At 43.8% G+C, this 21,610-nt stretch overlaps 1 protein-coding gene across 3 annotated transcripts in view; it reads left to right on the forward strand.

Annotated features, from left to right (window-relative positions):
* LOC139583555 (disks large-associated protein 1-like) overlaps positions 1–21,610 on the forward strand; it is a 240,665-nt gene that overhangs the window by 128,752 nt on the left and 90,303 nt on the right. For all 3 annotated transcript variants that reach the window (XM_071414771.1, XM_071414772.1, XM_071414773.1), the window contains exons 3-4: positions 467–1,551; positions 9,885–10,102. In XM_071414771.1, coding sequence (XP_071270872.1) covers positions 520–1,551; positions 9,885–10,102 — 1,250 coding nt within the window. In that variant the 5' untranslated portion in view covers positions 467–519. The remainder of the gene's footprint in view (positions 1–466; positions 1,552–9,884; positions 10,103–21,610) is intronic.

Genomic DNA, 21,610 nt, shown 5'->3' on the forward strand with positions numbered 1-21,610 from the left:
CGGTGACTATTCCTGACTGTTTATTGGAGCTTGCTCCCTCTCTTTCTTCTTAGCGGAAATAAACCCTGAAACAGTATTCAATTCTTTCAAACTCAACCCCCGGTTTCCCCCCCATCTCTTTTTCTCTCATGTAATCAAATTCACTAGAGCAAGCATAAATGTGGGAAGACAAGCTTGTGGAGCGATTTGAAAGTCTTGAAATGCATGGCAAACCAACTGACTGCTATATTTAGATAACCTTGAAGGACAGAAGAAAGAGATGAATAGGCCTACCTGTGTCAACATCACTGTCTGTTCTCGTCTGCTTAGGGGTGCCAAAAGTCATTCTAATCAGCTTTAGACAATGCCTATGCGTGCATAAGTAATTATCTCCCTCTCTCTTCTCTCCCTCTCTCTCTATGTCTCTCTGTTTGTCTATCTTTGTTTTGTCTCTCTGTTTGTCTGTTCTGGGTTTGTGTGTCCACAGAGCTTGTTTAGCGTCAGTAGCAGTTAGATGCGTCTGTCCCCTCGTCCGTGACGATGACGATGAAGGGCTTGTCGAGTAGCCGGAGACACCATCACATGGTGACCTGTGACCCCGCCTATGACTCCATGACCCTGGGGCGCCAAGCCCGGCCCTACCCGCTGAACCCGGGCAATGCCCACCCGGCAGACCACCCTTACTATGCCCAGCGAAGCTCCTTCCAGTCTGAGTGCGGGCCCTACCCTGACCCGGCTAGCAGAACCTTCCCCCGAAGACACTACAGCTCCCACCATGAACTGAAGGATGAGTGTGCTGTGGTGCCTTACACCGGAAGCCAGGGGGGAAGCGTTAAAAACAACCGCACCCCCCCCAACCTTCTGGAGCAGTTTGAACGGCAGGCGCCGGCGCGCCATGACGGCTACCACACACTGCAGTACAAGTGCACAGCGGTGGCGCACCAGCGCAGCGACAGTCCTGGGAGGATCCGGCATCTTGTCCACTCGGTCCAAAAGCTCTTCACCAAGTCCCACTCCCTGGAAGGCCCATCCGGGGATAGGATGAACGGGGGCAAGGCCAGCTCTGACGACCCGCCCTCCCACTCGGGCACCCTGAAGCACAGCAGCAAGCGCAGCAAGAGCAAAGACTGCAGCAGGTCGGAGCCCAAGATGCGCTCAGCCATCTCAGGCTACTGGAGCTCGGACGACACCCTGGACCGCGAGGTGTGCCTGTACCACCACCACAGCCCCATCCCGGGAGGCATGCCCTCGGGGGTGATGACCATGGGCCGCCACCCAGGCAAGTCCCAGTCACAGTACTTCATGGAGCAGTACAACACCATCAGCGCCCACTCGCTGAAGACGTCACGAAGCAACAACGACGTCAAGTGTTCTACATGCGCCGGGTTGCCGGGACTGGGCGCGGGGATGGACGGGACTGGCCAACTGCTGAAGAAGAGCTTGTGGTCGTCAACGCTGACGGTCAGTAGGGCCAGGGAAGTCTACCAGAACGCATCGGTCAACCTGGACAAAGCCCCGGTCAAGGCTGATACCTGCCAGCAGGGGGGGCGCCAGATCTGTCAATTCCTCCAGGTATGACAACAACCCTTCTTCACCTCCAAACCTTCATCTTCACACCTCCATCCATGTCCTACCAGCGATTCATATGCCTGTGTGGAGACACCTGGCCCACTGCATGTCCACTGTCCCTTGAGGCAGAGAGAGAAGGGTAGAGGAGGGGCAGACGTACTCTCTATCTCTATCCATGTCCACGCAGACTGATATCTGGAGGCCCCTCAATGTCCACTGTCCCTTATGGCAGAGAGAGAGGAGGAGACAAGGAGCAGACTTACTTTCTCTCTCTATCGGCCACTCTTAAGGGACATGTGAGACGTCCTAATAAGTGTTGAATGTGAGACAAATCAAATCAAAGTTTATTCATTGCATACACTGATTAGCAGATCTTAATAAAGCAGGTGCAGCAAAATGCTTTTGTTCCTAGGTCCAGTAGAACAGTAAATGTCTAACAGTACAATACTAATACACAAATAATCCTAAGAAAAAAATATATAAAAAGAGATTACAGTTTTTTACAATCACTTACACACTAAAAGTGGTACTTGAGGCACACTCAGTGAAACCATTAACTCATGTACCTAATCTTCAGACCAAGTCTGCAAAACTGCTAGCCCATTATCTGCTTTACACTCAGTTTGCAATTGTAAAACACACTTTTTGCAGAACACGAAACACAGTTTCTCTAAATTAGACACATTTCAAAACGAACAGGTCTTGTGTTTCGTTTGGAAAACACTGCCATTCCAAATGCCACACTCATTTACCGATTACGTATACCCAGTGAACACGTGTGAAAACACATATAGCTCATTTCTTCACCTAGAAATCAGAGCCTGAGCAGTATAAATAAGCTTCAGGTTGGCTTTCTTGGTTTGGACAACAATGGAGGCCAATTTTGGAGAGCGAGAGAGAGGAAGAGGAATGAGAGTAAGAGGGGGACAGGGAGTAGGAGGAGGAAGAGGACAAGGACATGGAAGAGGACAAGGAGGAGGACCAGAACAAGCCTATATGTTTATCTTCTACTGTATTTGTTTTGTCTGTTACTGTTCATCCCGAAATCTGGACGAAAATACAATTGTTTGAGAGAGAAACACATTTAATTTGTTTTGCGTTTTTGTTTATAGTGTAAATGTATACTGAATATGCATACATACTGTATATACACTGCTCAAAAAATAAAGGGAACACTTAAACAACACAATGTAACTCCAAGTCAATCACACTTCTGTGAAATCAAACTGTCCACTTAGGAAGCAACACTGATTGACAATACATTTCACATGCTGTTGTGCAAATGGAATAGACAAAAGGTGGAAATGATAGGCAATTAGCAAGACACCCCCAATAAAGGAGTGATTCTGCAGGTGGTGACCACAGACCAATTCTCAGTTCCTATGCTTCCTGGCTGATGTTTTGGTCACTTTTGAATGCTGGCGGTGCTCTCACTCTAGTGGGAGAACACCAATATTGGTGTTCTCTGGCAAATGCCAAACGTCCTGCACGGTGTTGGGCTGTAAGCACAACCCCCACCTGTGGACGTCGGGCCCTCATACCACCCTCATGGAGTCTGTTTCTGACTCAAAGGCGGAGGTAGCAGTCCTGCTGCTGGGTTGTTGCCCTCCTACGGCCTCCTCCACGTCTCCTGATGTACTGGCCTGTCTCCTGGTAGCGCCTCCATGCTCTGGACACTACGCTGACAGACACAGCAAACCTTCTTGCCACAGCTCGCATTGATGTGCCATCCTGGATGAGCTGCACTACCTGAGCCACTTGTGTGGGTTGTAGACTCCGTCTCGTGCTACCACTAGAGTGAGAGCACCGCCAGCATTCAAAAGTGACCAAAACATCAGCCAGGAAGCATAGGAACTGAGAAGTGGTCTGTGGTCACCACCTGCAGAATCACTCCTTTATTGGGGGTGTCTTGCTAATTGCCTATAATTTCCACCTTTTGTCTATTCTATTTGCACAACAGCATGTGAAATTTATTGTCAATCAGTGTTGCTTCCTAAGTGGGCAGTTTGATTTCACAGAAGTGTGATTGACTTGGAGTTACATTGTGTTGTTTAAGTGTTCCCTTTATTTTTTTGAGCAGTGTATTTGTGTGTGAGTGCTATGACAAACTGCTGTGGACTCCACTGCACACTTAACCTGCAAAAGACACAAGATAGTAGTGTTTTACGTTTTGATGCAACAACACCATTTTGAGAAGAGTTAAAATAGTTTTGAATGAAGTGTTTGGTTTTTCAAGAGATGTGTGACGTTTTACATGTTGTGTGTGTGTTTTGGCGTTTTGTGTGTAGAGTCTAGAGAAAGGGAGCCATAGTTTCAGAGATAATGTGTAAGCAATTGTCAAAAACTGTAAGGCATATCAAAACGAGCAATGTCAGAGTCCAGGATATACAGTGCACTCGGAAAGTATTCAGACCCCATTACTTTTCCCAAATTTTGTTACGTTGCAGCCTTATTCTAAATTGGATTAAAGAAACAAATCCTTGTCAATCTACACACAATACCTCATAATGACAAAGCGAAAATTATTCAAAATCAAAACAGTAATACTTTATTTACATAAGTATTCATACTATTTGCTATGAGACTCGAAATTGAGCTCAGGTGCATCCTGTTTACATTGATCATCCTTGAGATATTTCTACAACTTGATTGAACTCCACCTGTGGTAAATTCAATTGATTGGACATGATTTGGAAAGGCAGTTGACGGTGCATGTCAGAGAAAAAAACAAGCCATGAGATCGAAGGAATTGTCCATAGAGCTCCGAGACAGGATTGTGTCGAGGCACAGATCTGAGGAAGGGTATCAAAACATTTCTGCAGTATTGAAGGTCCCCAAAAACACAGTGGCCTCCATCAATCTTAAATGGAAGAAGTTTGGAACCACCAAGACTCTTCCTAGAGCTGGCCGCCTGGCAAAACTGAGAAATCGCGGGAGAAGGGTCTTGGTCAGGAATGTGACCAAGAACTCAATGGTCACTCTGACAGAGCTCCAGAATTCCTCTGTGGAGTTTGGTGAACCTTCCAGAAGGACAACCATCTCTGCAGCACTCCACCAATCAGGCCATTATGGTAGACTGACCAGATGGAAGCCACTGCTCAGTAAAAGGCATGACAGCACGCTTGGAGTTTGCCCAAAGGCACCTAAAGATTCTCAGACCATGAGAAACAATATTCCCTGGTATGATGGAACCAAGATTGAACTATTGGCCTGAATGCCAAGCGTCACGTCTGGAGGAAACCTGGCACCATCCCTACGGTGAAGCATGGTGGTGGCAGCATCCTGCAGTGGGGATGTTTTTCAGCGGCAGGGACTGGGAGACTAGTCAGGATTGAGGGAAAGATGAACAGAGCAAAGAGATCCTTGATGAAAACCTGCTCCAGAGAGCTCAGGACCTCAGACTAGGGTGACGATTCACCTTCCAACAGGACAGCAACCCTAAGCGCACTGCCAAGACAATGCAGGAGTGGCTTCGGTACAAGTCTCTGAATGTCCTTGATTGGCCCAGCCAGAGCCCGGACATGAACCCGACCTGAAAATAGCTGTGCAGCGACCCTCCCCATCCAACCTGACAGAGTTTGAGAGGATCTGCAGAGAAGAATGGGAGAAACTCCCCAAATACAGGTGTGCCAAGCTTGTAGCGTCATACCCAAGAAGACTCGAGGCTGTAATCGCTGACAAAGGTGCTTCAACAAAATACTGATTAAAGGGTCTGAATACTTATGTAAATGTTATATTTCAGTTTTTTTTATATGCATTTGCAAACATTTATAAAATCCTGTGTTTGCTTTGTCATTATGGGGGTATTGTGTGTAGACTGATGAGGGAAACTAAATATTTCATACATTTTAGAATAAGGTGGTAATGTAAATGTGGAAAAAGTCAAGGGCTCTGAATACTTTCCGAATGCACTAAATAGGTGGTGTGTATGTACAGCAGTAGTTGTATAGGATGATCTGTGACGAGAATACAGTATGCACATGTAAAGTGAGTAAATCAGTGAGATACATTTTTCAGAGATCAAATTGCATTTCATCAGAATAATGTTGCAGGAATGCTAATCCTATCTGTTCCTAACTACAGAAACTATTTCAGAACAATAAACATTGTTCATTTTATTACATTTGTGTTGAAATGAGACGTCCTCATTTGTGTCAAACGTGAGACGTCCTCAATTGTGTCAAACGTGAGACGTCCTCATTTGTGTCAAACGTGAGACGTCCTCAATTGTGTCAAACGTGAGACGTCCTCAATTGTGTCAAACGTGAGACGTCCTCAATTGTGTCAAACGTGAGACGTCCTCAATTGTGTCAAACGTGAGACGTCCTCATTTGTGTCAAACGTGAGACGTCCTCATTTGTGTCAAACGTGAGACGTCCTCAATTGTGTCAAACGTGAGACGTCCTCATTTGTGTCAAACGTGAGACGTCCTCATTTGTGTGAAACGTGAGACGTCCTCATTTGTGTCAAACGTGAGACGTCCTCAATTGTGTCAAACGTGAGACGTCCTCATTTGTGTCAAACGTGAGACGTCCTCAATTGTGTCAAACGTGAGACGTCCTCAATTGTGTCAAACGTGAGACGTCCTCATTTGTGTCAAACGTGAGACGTCCTCATTTGTGTCAAACGTGAGACGTCCTCAATTGTGTCAAACGTGAGACGTCCTCAATTGTGTCAAACGTGAGACGTCCTCAATTGTGTCAAACGTGAGACGTCCTCAATTGTGTCAAACGTGAGACGTCCTCAGTTGTGTCAAACGTGAGGCGTCCTCATTTGTGTCAAACGTGAGACGTCCTCATTTGTGTCAAACGTGAGACGTCCTCAATTGTGTCAAACGTGAGACGTCCTCAATTGTGTCAAACGTGAGACGTCCTCAATTGTGTCAAACGTGAGACGTCCTCATTTGTGTCAAACGTGAGGCGTCCTCATTTGTGTCAAACGTGAGACGTCCTCATTTGTGTCAAACGTGAGACGTCCTCAATTGTGTCAAACGTGAGACGTCCTCAATTGTGTCAAACGTGAGACGTCCTCAATTGTGTCAAACGTGAGACGTCCTCAATTGTGTCAAACGTGAGACGTCCTCAATTGTGTCAAACGTGAGACGTCCTCAATTGTGTCAAACGTGAGACGTCATCTTCCTCACCTGTTAACATCATTCATCCTATTCCATATCGTCCCTGGTTGTGGACCCCATTCCATTTGTCTCAGGTCCTTTACATGTCTGTGTGTTTGTAATGTCTTGTGACAGCTGATTTGGTTCGGGCTCCCGAGTGGCGCAGCTGTCTCAGGCACTCCATCGCAGTGCTAGAGGCGTCACTACAGACCCTGATTCGAATCCCATAAGGCGGCGCACAATTGGCCCAGCGTCGTCCCGGTTAGGGGAGGGTTTGGCCGGGATTGTAAAATAATGATTCGTTCTTTAACTGACTTGCCTAGTTAAATAAAGGTTAAACAAAAAAATTTAATAAGTGTGTTTGTGCTTGTAGATTTCCATGTATAATGATTACTTGTGGAATCATTACTTATGTATACCTACTAGATTAGCATTTAAGCTGATCTTTTACAGTTACTGCATGCAGTTTATTTACTTGGAAACTAGCATTATCCCATGCATACACAGTACCTGTAGCCTCTTTTACACAGTAGCTGACATACTCACATAATGGTGTGTCTTAAATGTCACCTCATTCTCTATATAGTGCACTATTCTTGACTCGATACCTATGGGAATCAGGTGCCATTTGGAACACGAGCATAGTCTGAAAGAGCTGGAGCGTTAGAAGGGCTGCTGACATGAGGTGAGAGAGAGGGAAAAAGCAGAACTATTGAAAAGAGGAGAAAAACCACATATCCCTGAACCTGGTGGCTCCACTGTGCTCTCTCTCTGTTTGTTCGGGAGAAGATGAAAGAGGGAGTGATTCAACTCGGTTACATCCCCTCATCTGACTTGGTGAGCTGCAAACAGAAGCCCAAGGGGAGAGAAAGAGAGGGACTGAGAGATAGCGGGAGAATGGGGACTGAGAGGGAGAGGGAGAGAGAGAGCAAGTTAGAAAGAATGTACGTGTAAACATATGGTAATGTCAACATACTGCATGAATCCCATGCCAAAAAAAAACATTAAATTGAAATTGTGTTGAAAGGGAAAGAGAGAGAGACGGACTGAGAGGGAAAGAGAGTGAAAGTTAGAGAGAGACTGGTGGAGAGAGAAAGTAAGAGGGACTAAGATCTTTGCAGCCATGTAGAAACATTCCTCCTGTCCCAACCTGAAAAGAGCTGTGTTCCTCTTTCTTCTACAGAGAACAAAAAAAATGGGGCACTATCAAAGACGAGGACATGACACTTTTAGCCGGCGAAAAAGAAGCCAAACTTCTTTCAATTTGGAGGAGTGACATGTTGTTTTATTCCCGTGCTGGGATGTAATCTTGTTTTCTGCCCCTCGCCATTCACTCACACTTCCTGTTGTTCCCATTCACACAAACACGCATACACACACACGCACATGCATGCACGCACCAACCTGGACTCATAGTAACATACTAAACGTAAATCCGGGGCACTCAATTATTAGGATTTGTTACGTTTCGTATGGTATGTATTAATTTGTGGATGTCCATCATCCATCTTGTATGAAACGTTACGAATTACAATTCATATGATATGTTACAAATTGGCAAAATGTATTTTTTTATTTAACTAGGCAAGTCAGTTAAGAACAAATTCTTATTTACAATCACAGCCAAACCTGGCCATTGCTGGGCCAATTGTGCACTGCCCTATGGGACTTCTAAACATGGCCAGATGTGATGCAGCCTGGATTCAAACCAGGGACTGCAGTGATGCCTCCTGCCCTGAGATGCTGTGCCTTAGACCCCTGCGCCACTTGGGAGCCCAAGTTAAGAATTCCAATTTGTTGTGACTAACGTTAGGTAGGTGGCTAATGCTAACATTAGCTAGGCTAGTTATAGGGGTTTAGGTTGTGGTTAAGGTTAGGAGTTAGGTTAATGTTAGGGCTTAGGGGAAGGGTTAGCTAACATGCTAAGTAATTGCAAAGTAGCTAACTAGCGAAAGTTATTGTGAAGAGATTTGAATACGCAACCTTTGGGTTGCTAGACATTTGCATTATACGGTGGCCCATCCACCCCTACCAACCACTCTACTTTCATTTTTGTTGCCTTCATTAATCTTCTGTCGTATGTAACCATAGGAAACGTTTACATATCATACTAATTTGAGTGTGCCGGATTTACGTTTACTATGTTACATCTAGTCTATGAGACCGGGCTGCGCGCGCACACACACACACACACACACACACACACACACACACACACACACACACACACACACACACACACACACACACACACACACACACACACACACACACACACACACACACACACACACACACACACACACTGACTCTCAGCCAGCCAAACATCTCCCGATGTGTCTCGGCTTTATTTGGCAGGGTGTTCTTTGAGTTTTAGTTTCTGTTACAGATGATGAGAGACATTGGTGTAACACTGGCGTCATTCAAGTCCTCAACAGACCCTAGATGTTCTCTGTCTTCGTAGTTTTTCGCTCGTGTGCCCCTGACGTCAAGAACGAGTTGTCTCCCTAGCTACCGGCCTGTTGAATGATTCTCCTACCTTTGATTATTCAGACTCTTTGTCGCCATCCCAAATGGCACCCTATTCCATAGTGCACTACGTTTGACGAGCGCATAATGGGCCTTGGTCAAAAGGAGTGCACTATAGAGCGAATATGGTACAATTTGGGATGCATATTTCTCTCTGTATGTCTCCTTTCTCCCTTTCACCTCCGTGTTAGAGCCCCTAAAAGCCACTCATATTGGAGACCAGCGCAGTGCTGGGGCGGAACAGAACCTCCTTTGTTTTTCTCTCTCTCTTTCTTGTGGCAGTGGAGAGAGGGAGATGGCTTCTTTGCTTGCCTCTTTTTTTTTTACACGTTCGTTAGTGTGTGAAAAGCGCAACACAGCCACTGCACAGACAGACAGGGTTGGAGAATTCAGACGTTTTAGACCAAACAATTCACTCAGTTTGATATGCGTCACTGGGAGGGAGCAGCACAACGGAGGGCCTCTAGTCTCTACACCCTGATGGTATGGTTCTAATACACCATATTCAGGTGAACATTAGCAGTTAGTGGTGTGACTTTAGCGGCTTGGTGTGTATAGAGCCTTGTTTGGATGGTGACCTGAGGCTGGGCAAGCGGTCAAGCCAGGGGTCAGAGAGCAGTCATAGTGTCTAGTCGGGTGGGTCATTGCTCTGACATTTAGTTACCGCCCTGTTCTCACGGTCTCCGCCCCACAGGTACCCCAGGACGAATGGAGTAGGGGGTTCTTGCCCGTGGGGAACGACGAGGAGATCCCATGCCGGCGTATGCGCAGTGGCAGCTACATCAAGGCCATGGCGGAGGAAGACAGCGGCGACTCAGACTGCAGCCCCAAGTCCTCGCCCAAGGTGCAGGCGCGCCGGGCAAGCTATCTGAAGGCCACACAGCCATCGCTCACCGAGATGACCACCCTCAAGTGAGTAGATATGTACACTGAAAGACGTTTCTGTAAATTTTACAATAAAACACTGTAGAATGTACAGTAAAATACCTTAAATGTGTTTTACAGAATTAATTATGGTGCATTGTGGGGAAATGTTGTGGACGTGGAAAGAGCCTCTGGCTCATTAACATCTTTTAAGGTGTGCCTTGTAAAAGGCTCTGTTTGTCGCACCCCTGAGTGAGAATGCTGCACCCCCACAGAATACACTAAACTCAATGTTGTGAATTCTACAAACCTTGTCCTGAAAATCTATAGTAATTTACTGGCCATTTGATTTCAGTAAATTACTTTAATTCAGAATACAGTGTCATAATACATTTTTGGCAGACTAAACTAACATTATTGGGTGTATATTTGGGCATTGGAATCATTAACATATTTTTAGGTGTTTCTTATAAGGGGCTAAATTTGTTGCACCTGTTAGTGAGAATGCTGTACAACTTTCACTGATATGTGATAGTGGCTCCCTGATAATTACATTTACAGTACCTTCGGAGAGTATTCAGACCCCTTGACCTTTTCCACATTTTGTTACGTTACAGCCTTATTTGAAAATGAACAACTAAAAAAATCCTCAGCAATCGACAAACAATACCCTAAATTTTTGCACATTTATACAAAATTTAAAATAGAAATACCTTTTTTACATAAGTATTCAGACCCTTTGCTATGAAACTCGAAATGTAGCTGAGGTGCATCCTGTTTCCATTGATCATCCTTGAGATGTTTCTACAACTTGATTGGAGTCCACATATGGTAAATTCAATTGATTGGACATGATTTGGAAAGACACACTTGTCTACATAAGATCCCACAGTTGACAGTGCATGTCAGAGCAAAAACCAAGCCATGAGGTCAAAGGCACAGAGATGGGGAAGGGTACCAAAAAATGTCTGCCGCATTGAAGGTCCTCAAGAACACAGTGGCCCCCTTCATTCTTAAGTGGAAGAAGTTTGGAACCACCAAGACTTTTTCTAGAGCTGGCCGCCTGGCCAAACTGAGCAATCGGGGGAAAAGGGCCTTGGTCAGGGAGGTGACCAAGAACCCAATGGTCAGTCTGATAGGGCTCTAGAATTCCTCTGTGGCCAGACGGAAGCCACTCCTCAGTAAAAGGCACATGACAGCTCGCTTGCAATTTGCCAAAAGGCACCTAAAAATTCTCAGACCATGAGAAACAAGATTCACTGGTCTGATGAAACCAAGATTGAACTCTTTGACCTGCATGCCAAGCGTCACTTCTAGAGGAAACCTAGCACCATCCCTACGGTGAAGCATGGTGGTGGCAGGATCATGCTGTGGGGATGTTTTTCAGGGGCAGGGACTGGGAGACTAGTCAGGATCGAGGGAAAGATGAAGAGGGCAAAGTACAGAAAGATCCTTGATGAAAACCTGCTCCAAAGCACTCAGGACCTCAGACTGGGGCGAAGGTTCACCTTCCAACAGGACAACGACCCTAAGCACACAGCCAAGACAATGCAGGAGTGGCTTCGGGACAAGTTTCTGAATGTCCTTGAGTGGCCGAGTCAGAGCCCGGACTTGAACCCAATTGAACATCTCTGGAGAGTCCTGAAAATAGCTGAACAGCAATACAATCTGACAGAGCTTGAGAGGATTTGCAGAGAACAATGCGAGAAACTCCCCAATATAGGTGTGCCAAGTTTCACTGCCAAAAGTGCTTCAACAAAATACTGAGTAAAGGGTCTGAATACTTCTGTAAATGTGATATTTCAGTGTTACATTTTTTATAAATTAGCAAAAAAATCTAGATTGATGTGCGGACAAACAGAAATGTAATCAATTTTCGAATAAGGCTGTAACCTAACTAAATTTGGAAAAAGTCAAAGGGTCTGAATACTTTCTGAAGGCACTCTCACATAGGTGACAGATCATTGTGGCAGCAAGTCTCAAACCGTTAGTGGCTAGCCATATCCCTTTTATTTGATTTATTTAACCTTTATTTAACCAGGTAGGCCAATTGAGAACAAGTTTTCATTTACAACTGCGACCTGGCCAAGATAACGCAAAGCAGTGTGACTAAAACAACAACACATGGGATAAACAAACGTACAGTCAATAACACAATAGAAAAATCTGTATACTGTACAGTGTGTGCAAATGAAGTAAGGAGGTAAGGAAATAAATAGGCCAATAGTGGCGGAGTAATTACAATTTAGAAATTTACACTGGAGTAATATATGTGCAGATGAGGATGTGCAAGTGGAAATACTGGTGTGCAAAAGAGCAGAAAAACAAAAACAAATATGGGGATGAGGTAGGTAGTAGGTTGGATGGGCTATTTACAGATGGGCTGTGTACAGCTGCAGCGATCGTTAAGGTGCTCTGACAGCTGACGCTTAAAGTTAGTGAGAGAGATATAAGTCTTCAACTTCAGTGATTTTTGCAGTTTGTTCCAGTCATTGGCAGCAGAGAACTGGAAGGAAAGGCGGCCAAAGCAGGTGTTGGCTCGGGGATGACCAGTGAATTAAACCTGCTGGAGCGCGTGCTACGGGTGGGTGTTGCTATGGTGACCAGTGAGCAGAGATAAGGAGGAGCTTTGCCTAGCAAATAATTATAGATGACCTGGAGCCAGTGGATTTGGCAACGAATATGTAGTGATGACCAGCCAACGAGAGCATACAGGTCGCAGTGGTGGGTAGTATATGGGGCTTTGGTGACAAAACGGATGGCACTGTGATAGACTGCATCCAATTTTCTGAGTAGAGTGTTGGAGGCTATTTCGTAAATGACATCGCCGAAGTCAAGGATCGGTAGGATAGTAAGTTTTATGAGGGTATGTTTGGCAGTATGAGTGAAGGAGGCTTTGTTGCGAAATAAGAAAAGCTGTACTCACTGTTAGTTTAGAAGCCTTTGTTAAGACCTAAAATGCAACTGATATAAAACACCACATTTCAGTTGGTATGCTATAATACATAATTACATATTCATTATTAGCAATTGATGAGTATTTCAATACAATTTAACAATTGCATTGCTGTTTTGGTGTATTTAATGCAGCATACTGTAAATTATGGTGTATTGTAGTGATGGTGAAACTAAGCTTCCTGAAGCATTGAGGCTTTCCAGACAATTTGATCAAATAAATGGTTTAATTACTCAAGGCATTGATCAACACATTGCACACTAGTGGCACCTGCTGGTCAAAGGAATTTAGAGCAGACACATTATTATAGATGACGTCCCACACGCGTGTAGCACGTGTACAGAGTAGCCTTTTTGTGTTCTATCAAAACCAATATTAAAACAATCAGGTGGTTGTTTGACGAAACAAAACTTCAGACATCTATGTCCATTTGATCTTTTTTGTTGTGTAATTAGGGCCAGTTTGGAAGCTTTTATTTAAGCCTGTAGAAGTGCAAGTCATATAAAACACCAAGTATTCATTGATATGCTGTAATATACAGTACAAATGCCTAGCAGCCAACCTGCTTGCTCCAATCCCGTGTAATTACAGTAAAATATTGTTAAAATAACTTTCTTACAGTTTATTAGTCACTTTTAAATCAAATCAAATCAAATCAAATCAAATTTTATTAGTCACATACACATGGTTAGCAGATGTTAATGCGAGTGTAGCGAAATGCTTGTGCTTCTAGTTCCGACAATGCAGTAATAACCAACAAGTAATCTAACCTAACAATTCCACAACTACTACCTTATACACACACACAAGTGTAAAGGGATAAAGAATATGTACATAAAGATATATGAATGAGTGGTGGTACAGAACGGCATGGCAAGATGCAGTAGATGGTATAGAGTACGGTATATACATATGAGATGAGTACTGTAGGGTATGTAAACATAAAGTGGCATAGTTTAAAGTGGCTAGTGGTACATGTATTACATAAAGATGGCAAGATGCAGTAGATGATATAGAGTACAGTATATACATATGAGATGGGTAATGTAGGGTATGTAAACATTATATTAAGTGGCATTGTTTAAAGTGGCTAGTGGTACATTTTTACATAATTTCCATCAATTCCCATTTTTAAAGTGGCTGGAGTTGAGTCAGTATGTTGGCAGCGGCCGCTAAATGTTAGTGGTGGCTGTTTAACAGTCTGATGGCCTTGAGATAGAAGCTGTTTTTCAGTCTCTCGGTCCCTGCTTTGATGCACCTGTACGGACCTCGCCTTCTGGATGATAGCGGGGTGAACAGGCAGTGGCTTGGGTGGTTGTTGTCCTTGATGATCTTTATGGCCTTCCTGTGACATCGGGTGGTGTAGGTGTCCTGGAGGGCAGGTAGTTTGCCCCCGGTGATGCGTTCTGCAGACCTCACTACCCTCTGGAGAGCCTTACGGTTGTGGGCGGAGCAGTTGCCGTACCAGGCGGTGATACAGCCCGACAGGATGCTCTCGATTGTGCATCTGTAGAAGATTGTGAGTGCTTTTGGTGACAAGCCGAATTTCTTCAGCCTCCTGAGGTTGAAGAGGCGCTGCTGCGCCTTCTTCACAACACTGTCTGTGTGGGTGGACCAATTCAGTTTGTCCGTGATGTGTACACCGAGGAACTTAAAACTTTCCACCTTCTCCACTACTGACCCGTCGATGTGGATAGGGGGGTGCTCCCTCTGCTGTTTCCTGAAGTCCACAATCATCTCCTTTGTTTTGTTGACGTTGAGTGTGAGGTTATTTTCCTCACACCACACTCCGAGGGCCCTCACCTCCTCCCTGTAGGCCGTCTCGTCGTTGTTGGTAATCAAGCCTACCACTGTAGTGTCATCCGCAAACTTGATGATTGAGTTGGAGGCGTGCATGGCCACGCAGTCGTGGGTGAACAGGGAGTACAGGAGAGGGCTCAGAACGCACCCTTGTGGGGCCCCAGTGTTGAGGATCAGCGGGGTGGAGATGTTGTTACCTACCCTCACCACCTGGGGGCGGCCCGTCAGGAAGTCCAGGACCCAGTTGCACAGGGCGGGGTCGAGACCCAGGGTCTCGAGCTTGATGACGAGTTTGGAGGGTACTATGGTGTTAAATGCTGAGCTGTAATCGATGAACAGCATTCTCACATGGGTATTCCTCTTGTCCAGATGGGTTAGGGCAGTGTGCAGTGTGGTTGCGATTGCGTCGTCTGTGGACCTATTGGGTCGGTAAGCAAATTGGAGTGGGTCTAGGGTGTCCGGTAGGGTGGAGGTGATATGGTCCTTGACTAGTCTCTCAAAGCACTTCATGATGACGGAAGTGAGTGCTACGGGGCGGTAGTCGTTTAGCTCAGTTACCTTAGCTTTCTTGGGAACAGGAACAATGGTGGCCCTCTTGAAGCATGTGGGAACAGCAGACTGGGATAAGGATTGATTGAATATGTCCGTAAACACACCAGCCAGCTGGTCTGCGCATGCTCTGAGGACGCGGCTGGGAATGCCGTCTGGGCCTGCAGCCTTGCGAGGGTTAACACGTTTAAATGTTTTACTCACCTCGGCTGCAGTGAAGGAGAGCCCGCAGGTTTTGGTAGGGGGCCGTGTCAGTGGCACTGTATTGTCCTCAAAGCGGGCAAAAAAGTTGTTTAGCCTGTCTGGGAGCAAGACATCCTGGTCCGCGACGGGGCTGGTTTTCTTTTTGTAATCCGTGATTGACTGTAGACCCTGCCACATACCTCTTGTGTCTGAGCTGTTGAATTGCGACTCGATTTTGTCTCTGTACTGGGACTTAGCCTGTTTGATTGCCTTGCGGAGAGAATAGCTACACTGTTTGTATTCGGTCATGCTTCCGGTTTTACAATATTGTACTGTGTTTTATTGTTTTGACTTTATAGCAATTTACAGGCGGCTTTCATCAAGTTACTATGAATTTCTCAGTAATGCAGAGATGGTCAGAGATGGTCAGACATATCATAAGATATCTTGCTGTAATTACAATAATTTTTGAAGACCAGTTTGTCCTTAACTACAACAACATTTTCAGTAATGGTTAGCGAAACTTTTTACTTGCTATGACAGTGATTTGTGTTTTTTTATAAACCTTGGTTTATAAACTGTAAGTTGACAACTACAAGGGGGCCCACTAGATGACCAATGTAAATGTGAAAATGAAAACTTGCAAAGAACACTGGGTAATATGTTACTGGGTAATTACAATAATATGCTGTAATTGTAATTTATACTGTAAATTTGATTACAGTAAAATATTTGCTACTATGGAATTAATTAAAGTAATTTACTGGCCAAATGCTGCCAGTAAGTTACTGTAAATTTGACAGCAAACGTTTTATAGTGGACTAGGGAAATAACGTTGTGTGTGTTTGCGTGTGAACATGCGTATGCGTGTTTACAGTCCATGCAAATGCATTCATGGCTGTGTATCTGTAAGTTTACATTATTTCCAATGACACAACATGTTTTTGTTTTGTGTGTGTGTGTGTGTGTGTGTGCGTGTGTGCGTGTGCGTGTGCGTGCACGTGCACGTGCGCGTGTGCGTGTGTGTGTGTGTGTGTGTGTGTGTGTGTGTGTGTGTGTGTGTGTGTGTGTGTGTGTGTGTGTGTGTGTGTGTGTGTGTGTGTGTGTGTCTGTGTGTGCGTGCATGCTTGCGTGTGTGTGGTAGGGCACTAAATATGGAATAGGGTGTCATTTGGGACACAACCAGTATATGGAATATGTTTGTCAGTATTCATGACCCTCACTGATCTGAGCTCTGATTCCATGGTTCATGTTTACGCTCAGTATGCATATTCATTTGTATGGTTGGATTCTCCTTCTTCATGGAAAGCAACATGATTGATATTACAGATTTACAGATTCAGACCCTCCTATGTCTGATAGTCTGTCAGGCAGGGACCGACTGGGACCAGAAATCAGCAATTACTTTCCATCAAGACCCCCACACTGACCCATTTTTTTCTGTGAAGCCCCCCATTATTTGCCAAATAATGATAATTATGTGCAAACCCCCCCTATTTAGACAGACCCACTGGGCTAAAGATGGACCAACCCATGTCCAGTTTGTTTCTGCTGTCAGCTGATGTGTTTTACAAGTAAATTAATTAACAAGAGATGTGTTAACTTCCAAGGTTTAAAAGTTGACTTTCATAATTTTCACAAAGTTGTCCTGTGTGGAGTCTGTTGAGACTTCCATTCCTGGCGTAACATCAAATTCCTTTCAGTGGTGGAAAAAGTACCCAACTATCATAATTGCGTAAAATGAAAGAAACCTTAATAGAAAATGACAAAATAAAAGTAAAAGTCACGCAGTAAAATTCTACTTGAGTATTAGTATTTGGTTTAAAATATACTTAGTATAAAAAGTAAATGTAATTGCTAAAATATACTTAAGTATCAAAGTAAAAGTATAAATCATTTAAAATTCCTTATATTAAACCTCTACGGGATCGGTGTCCTTAAACCAGGACAGTTGTTGCTCAATATGCGATAATGTGACTAGAATGACGTTGTAAACAACAGCCAATTCCGGGAAATAGAAATGTCTTATATGGGCAGAAAGCTTAAATTCTTGTTAATCTAACTGCAACTTCAATTTACAGTAGCTATTAAAGCAAAGTAAAGTAAAGTAATTCTTCACTGGATCAGTCTGAAACTTTGCACACACATCTAAATTACACCTAGAATCATATATCAATGTATGGCCTTTCTCTTGCATTTCAAAGATGATGATAAAAATAGAAAACGCATGTTTTTTTTATTTTTTATTATCTTTTACCAGATCTAATGTGTTATGTTCTCCTACGTTCATTTCACATTTCCACAAACTTCAAAGTGTTTCCTTTCAAATGGTATCAAGAATACGCACATCCTTGCTTCAGGTACTGAGCTACAGGCAGTTAGATTTGGGTATGTCATTTTATGCGAAAATTGATGGCAGATGGCAAACCAGATGGCACCATTTTCTTGTTTTTTAAATTTACGGAAAGCCAGGTGCACACTCCAACAATCAGACATAATTTACAAACGAAGCATGTGAGTTTAGTGATTCTGGCAGATTAGAGGCAGTACGGATGACCAGGGATGTTCGGTTGTTAAGTGCGTGAATTTGACTATTTTCCTGTCCTGTTACTTTTAGGTGTCACAGAAAAATGTATGGAGTAAAAAGTACATTATTTTCGTAACGAATGTAGTGAAGTAAAATAAGTCAAAAATATAAATAGTAAAGTAAATTACAGATACCCAAAAAAACTACTTTAGTAGTACTTTCAAGTATTTTTACTTAAGTACTTTACACCACTGTTTCACTGTATGTGTTGATGAAAAATTCAACAGTATAGAGAAACATCTGAAAGGATTCATGTAGCTGCTGCCTTTACAAGATAAATACTGAAAAGTTGCTCCCACAAATACAGGACCACCCATCCTATTAAGTACATTTAACATTTACATTTAAGTCATTTAGCAGACGCTCTTATCCAGAGCGACTTACAAATTGGTGCATTCACCTTATGATATCCAGTGGAACAACCACTTTACAATAGTGCATCTAACTCATTTAAGGGGGAGGGGGGGGTAGGAGGATTACTTTATCCTATCCTAGGTATTCCTTAAAGAGGTGGGGTTTCAGGTGTCTCCGGAAGGTGGTGATTGACTCCGCTGACCTGGCGTCGTGAGGGAGTTTGTTCCACCATTGGGGTGCCAGAGCAGCGAACAGTTTTGACTGGGCTGAGCGGGAACTGTACTTCCTCAGAGGTAGGGAGGCGAGCAGGCCAGAGGTGGATGAACGCAGTGCCCTTGTTTGGGTGTAGGGCCTGATCAGAGCCTGAAGGTACGGAGGTGCCGTTCCCCTCACAGCTCCGTAGGCAAGCACCATGGTCTTGTAGCGGATGCGAGCTTCAACTGGAAGCCAGTGGAGAGAGCGGAGGAGCGGGGTGACGTGAGAGAACTTGGGAAGGTTGAACACCAGACGGGCTGCGGCGTTCTGGATGAGTTGTAGGGGTTTAATGGCACAGGCAGGGAGCCCAGCCAACAGCGAGTTGCAGTAATCCAGACGGGAGATGACAAGTGCCTGGATTAGGACCTGCGCCGCTTCCTGTGTGAGGCAGGGTCGTACTCTGCGAATGTTGTAGAGCATGAACCTACATGAAGCATGAAGTAGACAAGAGATTGTCAATGAAAGCATATTACTGCATATCACAACGATGTCATCTTGATTATGTACTTCTTTTTCATGCATTTCATGTCTCGTATCTTTCCCAACACCTCCTACATCTGTTGAGGGCACATATTCTGACATCACAAGATCCCCTAGTTTGTAGTCTCGGCACAGAAGCAACACGTCTGTCAGTGGTGGCTGGTGGCACTAATTCGTAGGACTGGCTCATATTGAATGGAACAGTATCAAACACATCAAACACATGCTTTCCATGTCTTTGGTACCAGTCCATTTCAATCATTACTATGGGAGGTAATGGTGTCTGTCCATTATCTCCCATTTAACAGTCTGATGAGCTCATTATTACTACTACGGACGTATACGTGCTCGCGTGTGTGTTTCCTCGCTACGAAACACCACACTGACACACACTTATAGCCTATAGAAGAAAAACAGTGTTTGTTATCTCTCCCACTGAAGTCAGTGAGTAAGGAAGTCTGTAATAAACAAGTTTCTATGAGGTGAATATCAATTAATCTCTCTCTGGATGCTCAGTCATCATTACGGAGAGAGCTGAGCACTGTGCGATGCCAATTATGTAACGGTGGTGCAGCACAGGGGCAGGTTAGTGACTTTAATAGGCCCATATGCACGTAACACACACACACACACACACACACACACACACACACACACACACACACACACACACACACACACACACACACACACACACACACACACACACACACACACACACACACACACCAAATGACTTTAAAGCTAGAATCCTTAATTGAAACAATAACAAAACGACACCCCGCCTCTGTTTTGGTGAAAAGCTGGGGGATGGGCCTGTAGAAATGCTGGAGAAATGTAACCACTTAAATTCGTAGACAGAGCTATGGATGCAAAGACTGACTATCCATTATATACAAAATATAGATTTAATCATGTTTTGAGGATATACAGTATATGTTTACATTTACTTTGTTTACAAACATTGGAGTAAAACAATCTTATATGTTGGGTTCTGATGAGGTATAACAGTTAAACTAAGCTCACAAGGCATTTATATATAAGTCCAAAAAATGGATGTAGGAACTATGGATTCTAGCGTTAGTAGTCTTGGGGACTTCCATCAACTCCTGATAGGACATCACAATACAAACAGAAAGGTAGCTAGCTATTGCTGTTCGGTGGAGAAAAGAGGGACACAGGGATTAGCTGTAAAGAGGGACACCGGGATTGGCTGTTGTCTCAGTAACACTCCATCCTATTGGGTGATCGTAAAAGCTCCTTTCAGAATATCTCAAATAATGTTTGCGTTGCAAGCAGACAACATTGCAGACATTGCATTGCGTCACTCAATGGTTGTGTGCCACGTCATCAGATTGATATATCACAGAATGTAGTTAGCTGATATTTGAAACATCTTTCCAGGCGCTCTGATATCCACACAGCTCAAACAAATCATTTGTGATACCTTTGCTATGGTAAAAGTTGTTAATGAATGCCTGGCCATAGTGTCCTGAGCAAGTCGGTAACTTCTTAACCAGAAATGAGGTTATAGCGGTAAAACAAATTGTTAAAATAATTTGCAACCTTTGCCTGGTCATAACATAAAACATCAATATGCAGGCCAATACTACATGATTTTACCTTATGGGGAGTTTTTGAGCCAATGTCCTTTAATATTTTCCACAGTTTACAAGGCTGATGTAAATTGTCATGAACAGCGTCTATGTAATGTTAGGATTTGGCCTTATCCATTCCATGTCTTGCCTGGTTTCTACAGTTAATATAACCATCATAATCTTTTTGGAGATTTGTCCTTTTGAATTTGGCCAGGCAGCGATCCCTTTTCCTTATGAGGTCTAAGATCTCGGAAGTGCTCCATTTCCCTAACCGCTGTTTGATTCGAAATTGTTTCTTCGGAGCCAGAGAGTTGAGAGCAGACAGAAACATATCTTTAAAAAGATAAAAAGCTTGATCAACATCACAGTTTAGAGACCAATCCAAACTTAAAGTACTTCTACAAAACGTTCCTTTGAGTATTTTTTCATAGAACAGACCTTCATGTATTTATTACCTGCCTCTAGTAGTATTTTGGATTTCTTACAGGTACAATAGGTTACCATATCATCTCTAAAACCAATATTTAAGACTCCTGACTGAAAGACGTTATCTTGGTCTGATACAATAATCAAATCCAAAGTTGATTTACTGTCAATGCAGACCCGGGTTGGGTCAACAATCAGTTGTTTCAGTCCAAATAACACATTAAAGTTATACAGGGCATTTACTAGTGTACTTTTCTTGGGCGATAACTGCACATTTTGTATTCAAATCGCCAAGCAGAATATATTCCTTATCAGCAAATACATTGTGATCACAGCAATCGATTCAAGTAAATGGTATAAATGATTCT

This window comes from Salvelinus alpinus, chromosome 8, assembly GCF_045679555.1.
Source record: "Salvelinus alpinus chromosome 8, SLU_Salpinus.1, whole genome shotgun sequence".
Classification (NCBI taxonomy): Eukaryota; Metazoa; Chordata; class Actinopteri; order Salmoniformes; family Salmonidae; genus Salvelinus; species Salvelinus alpinus.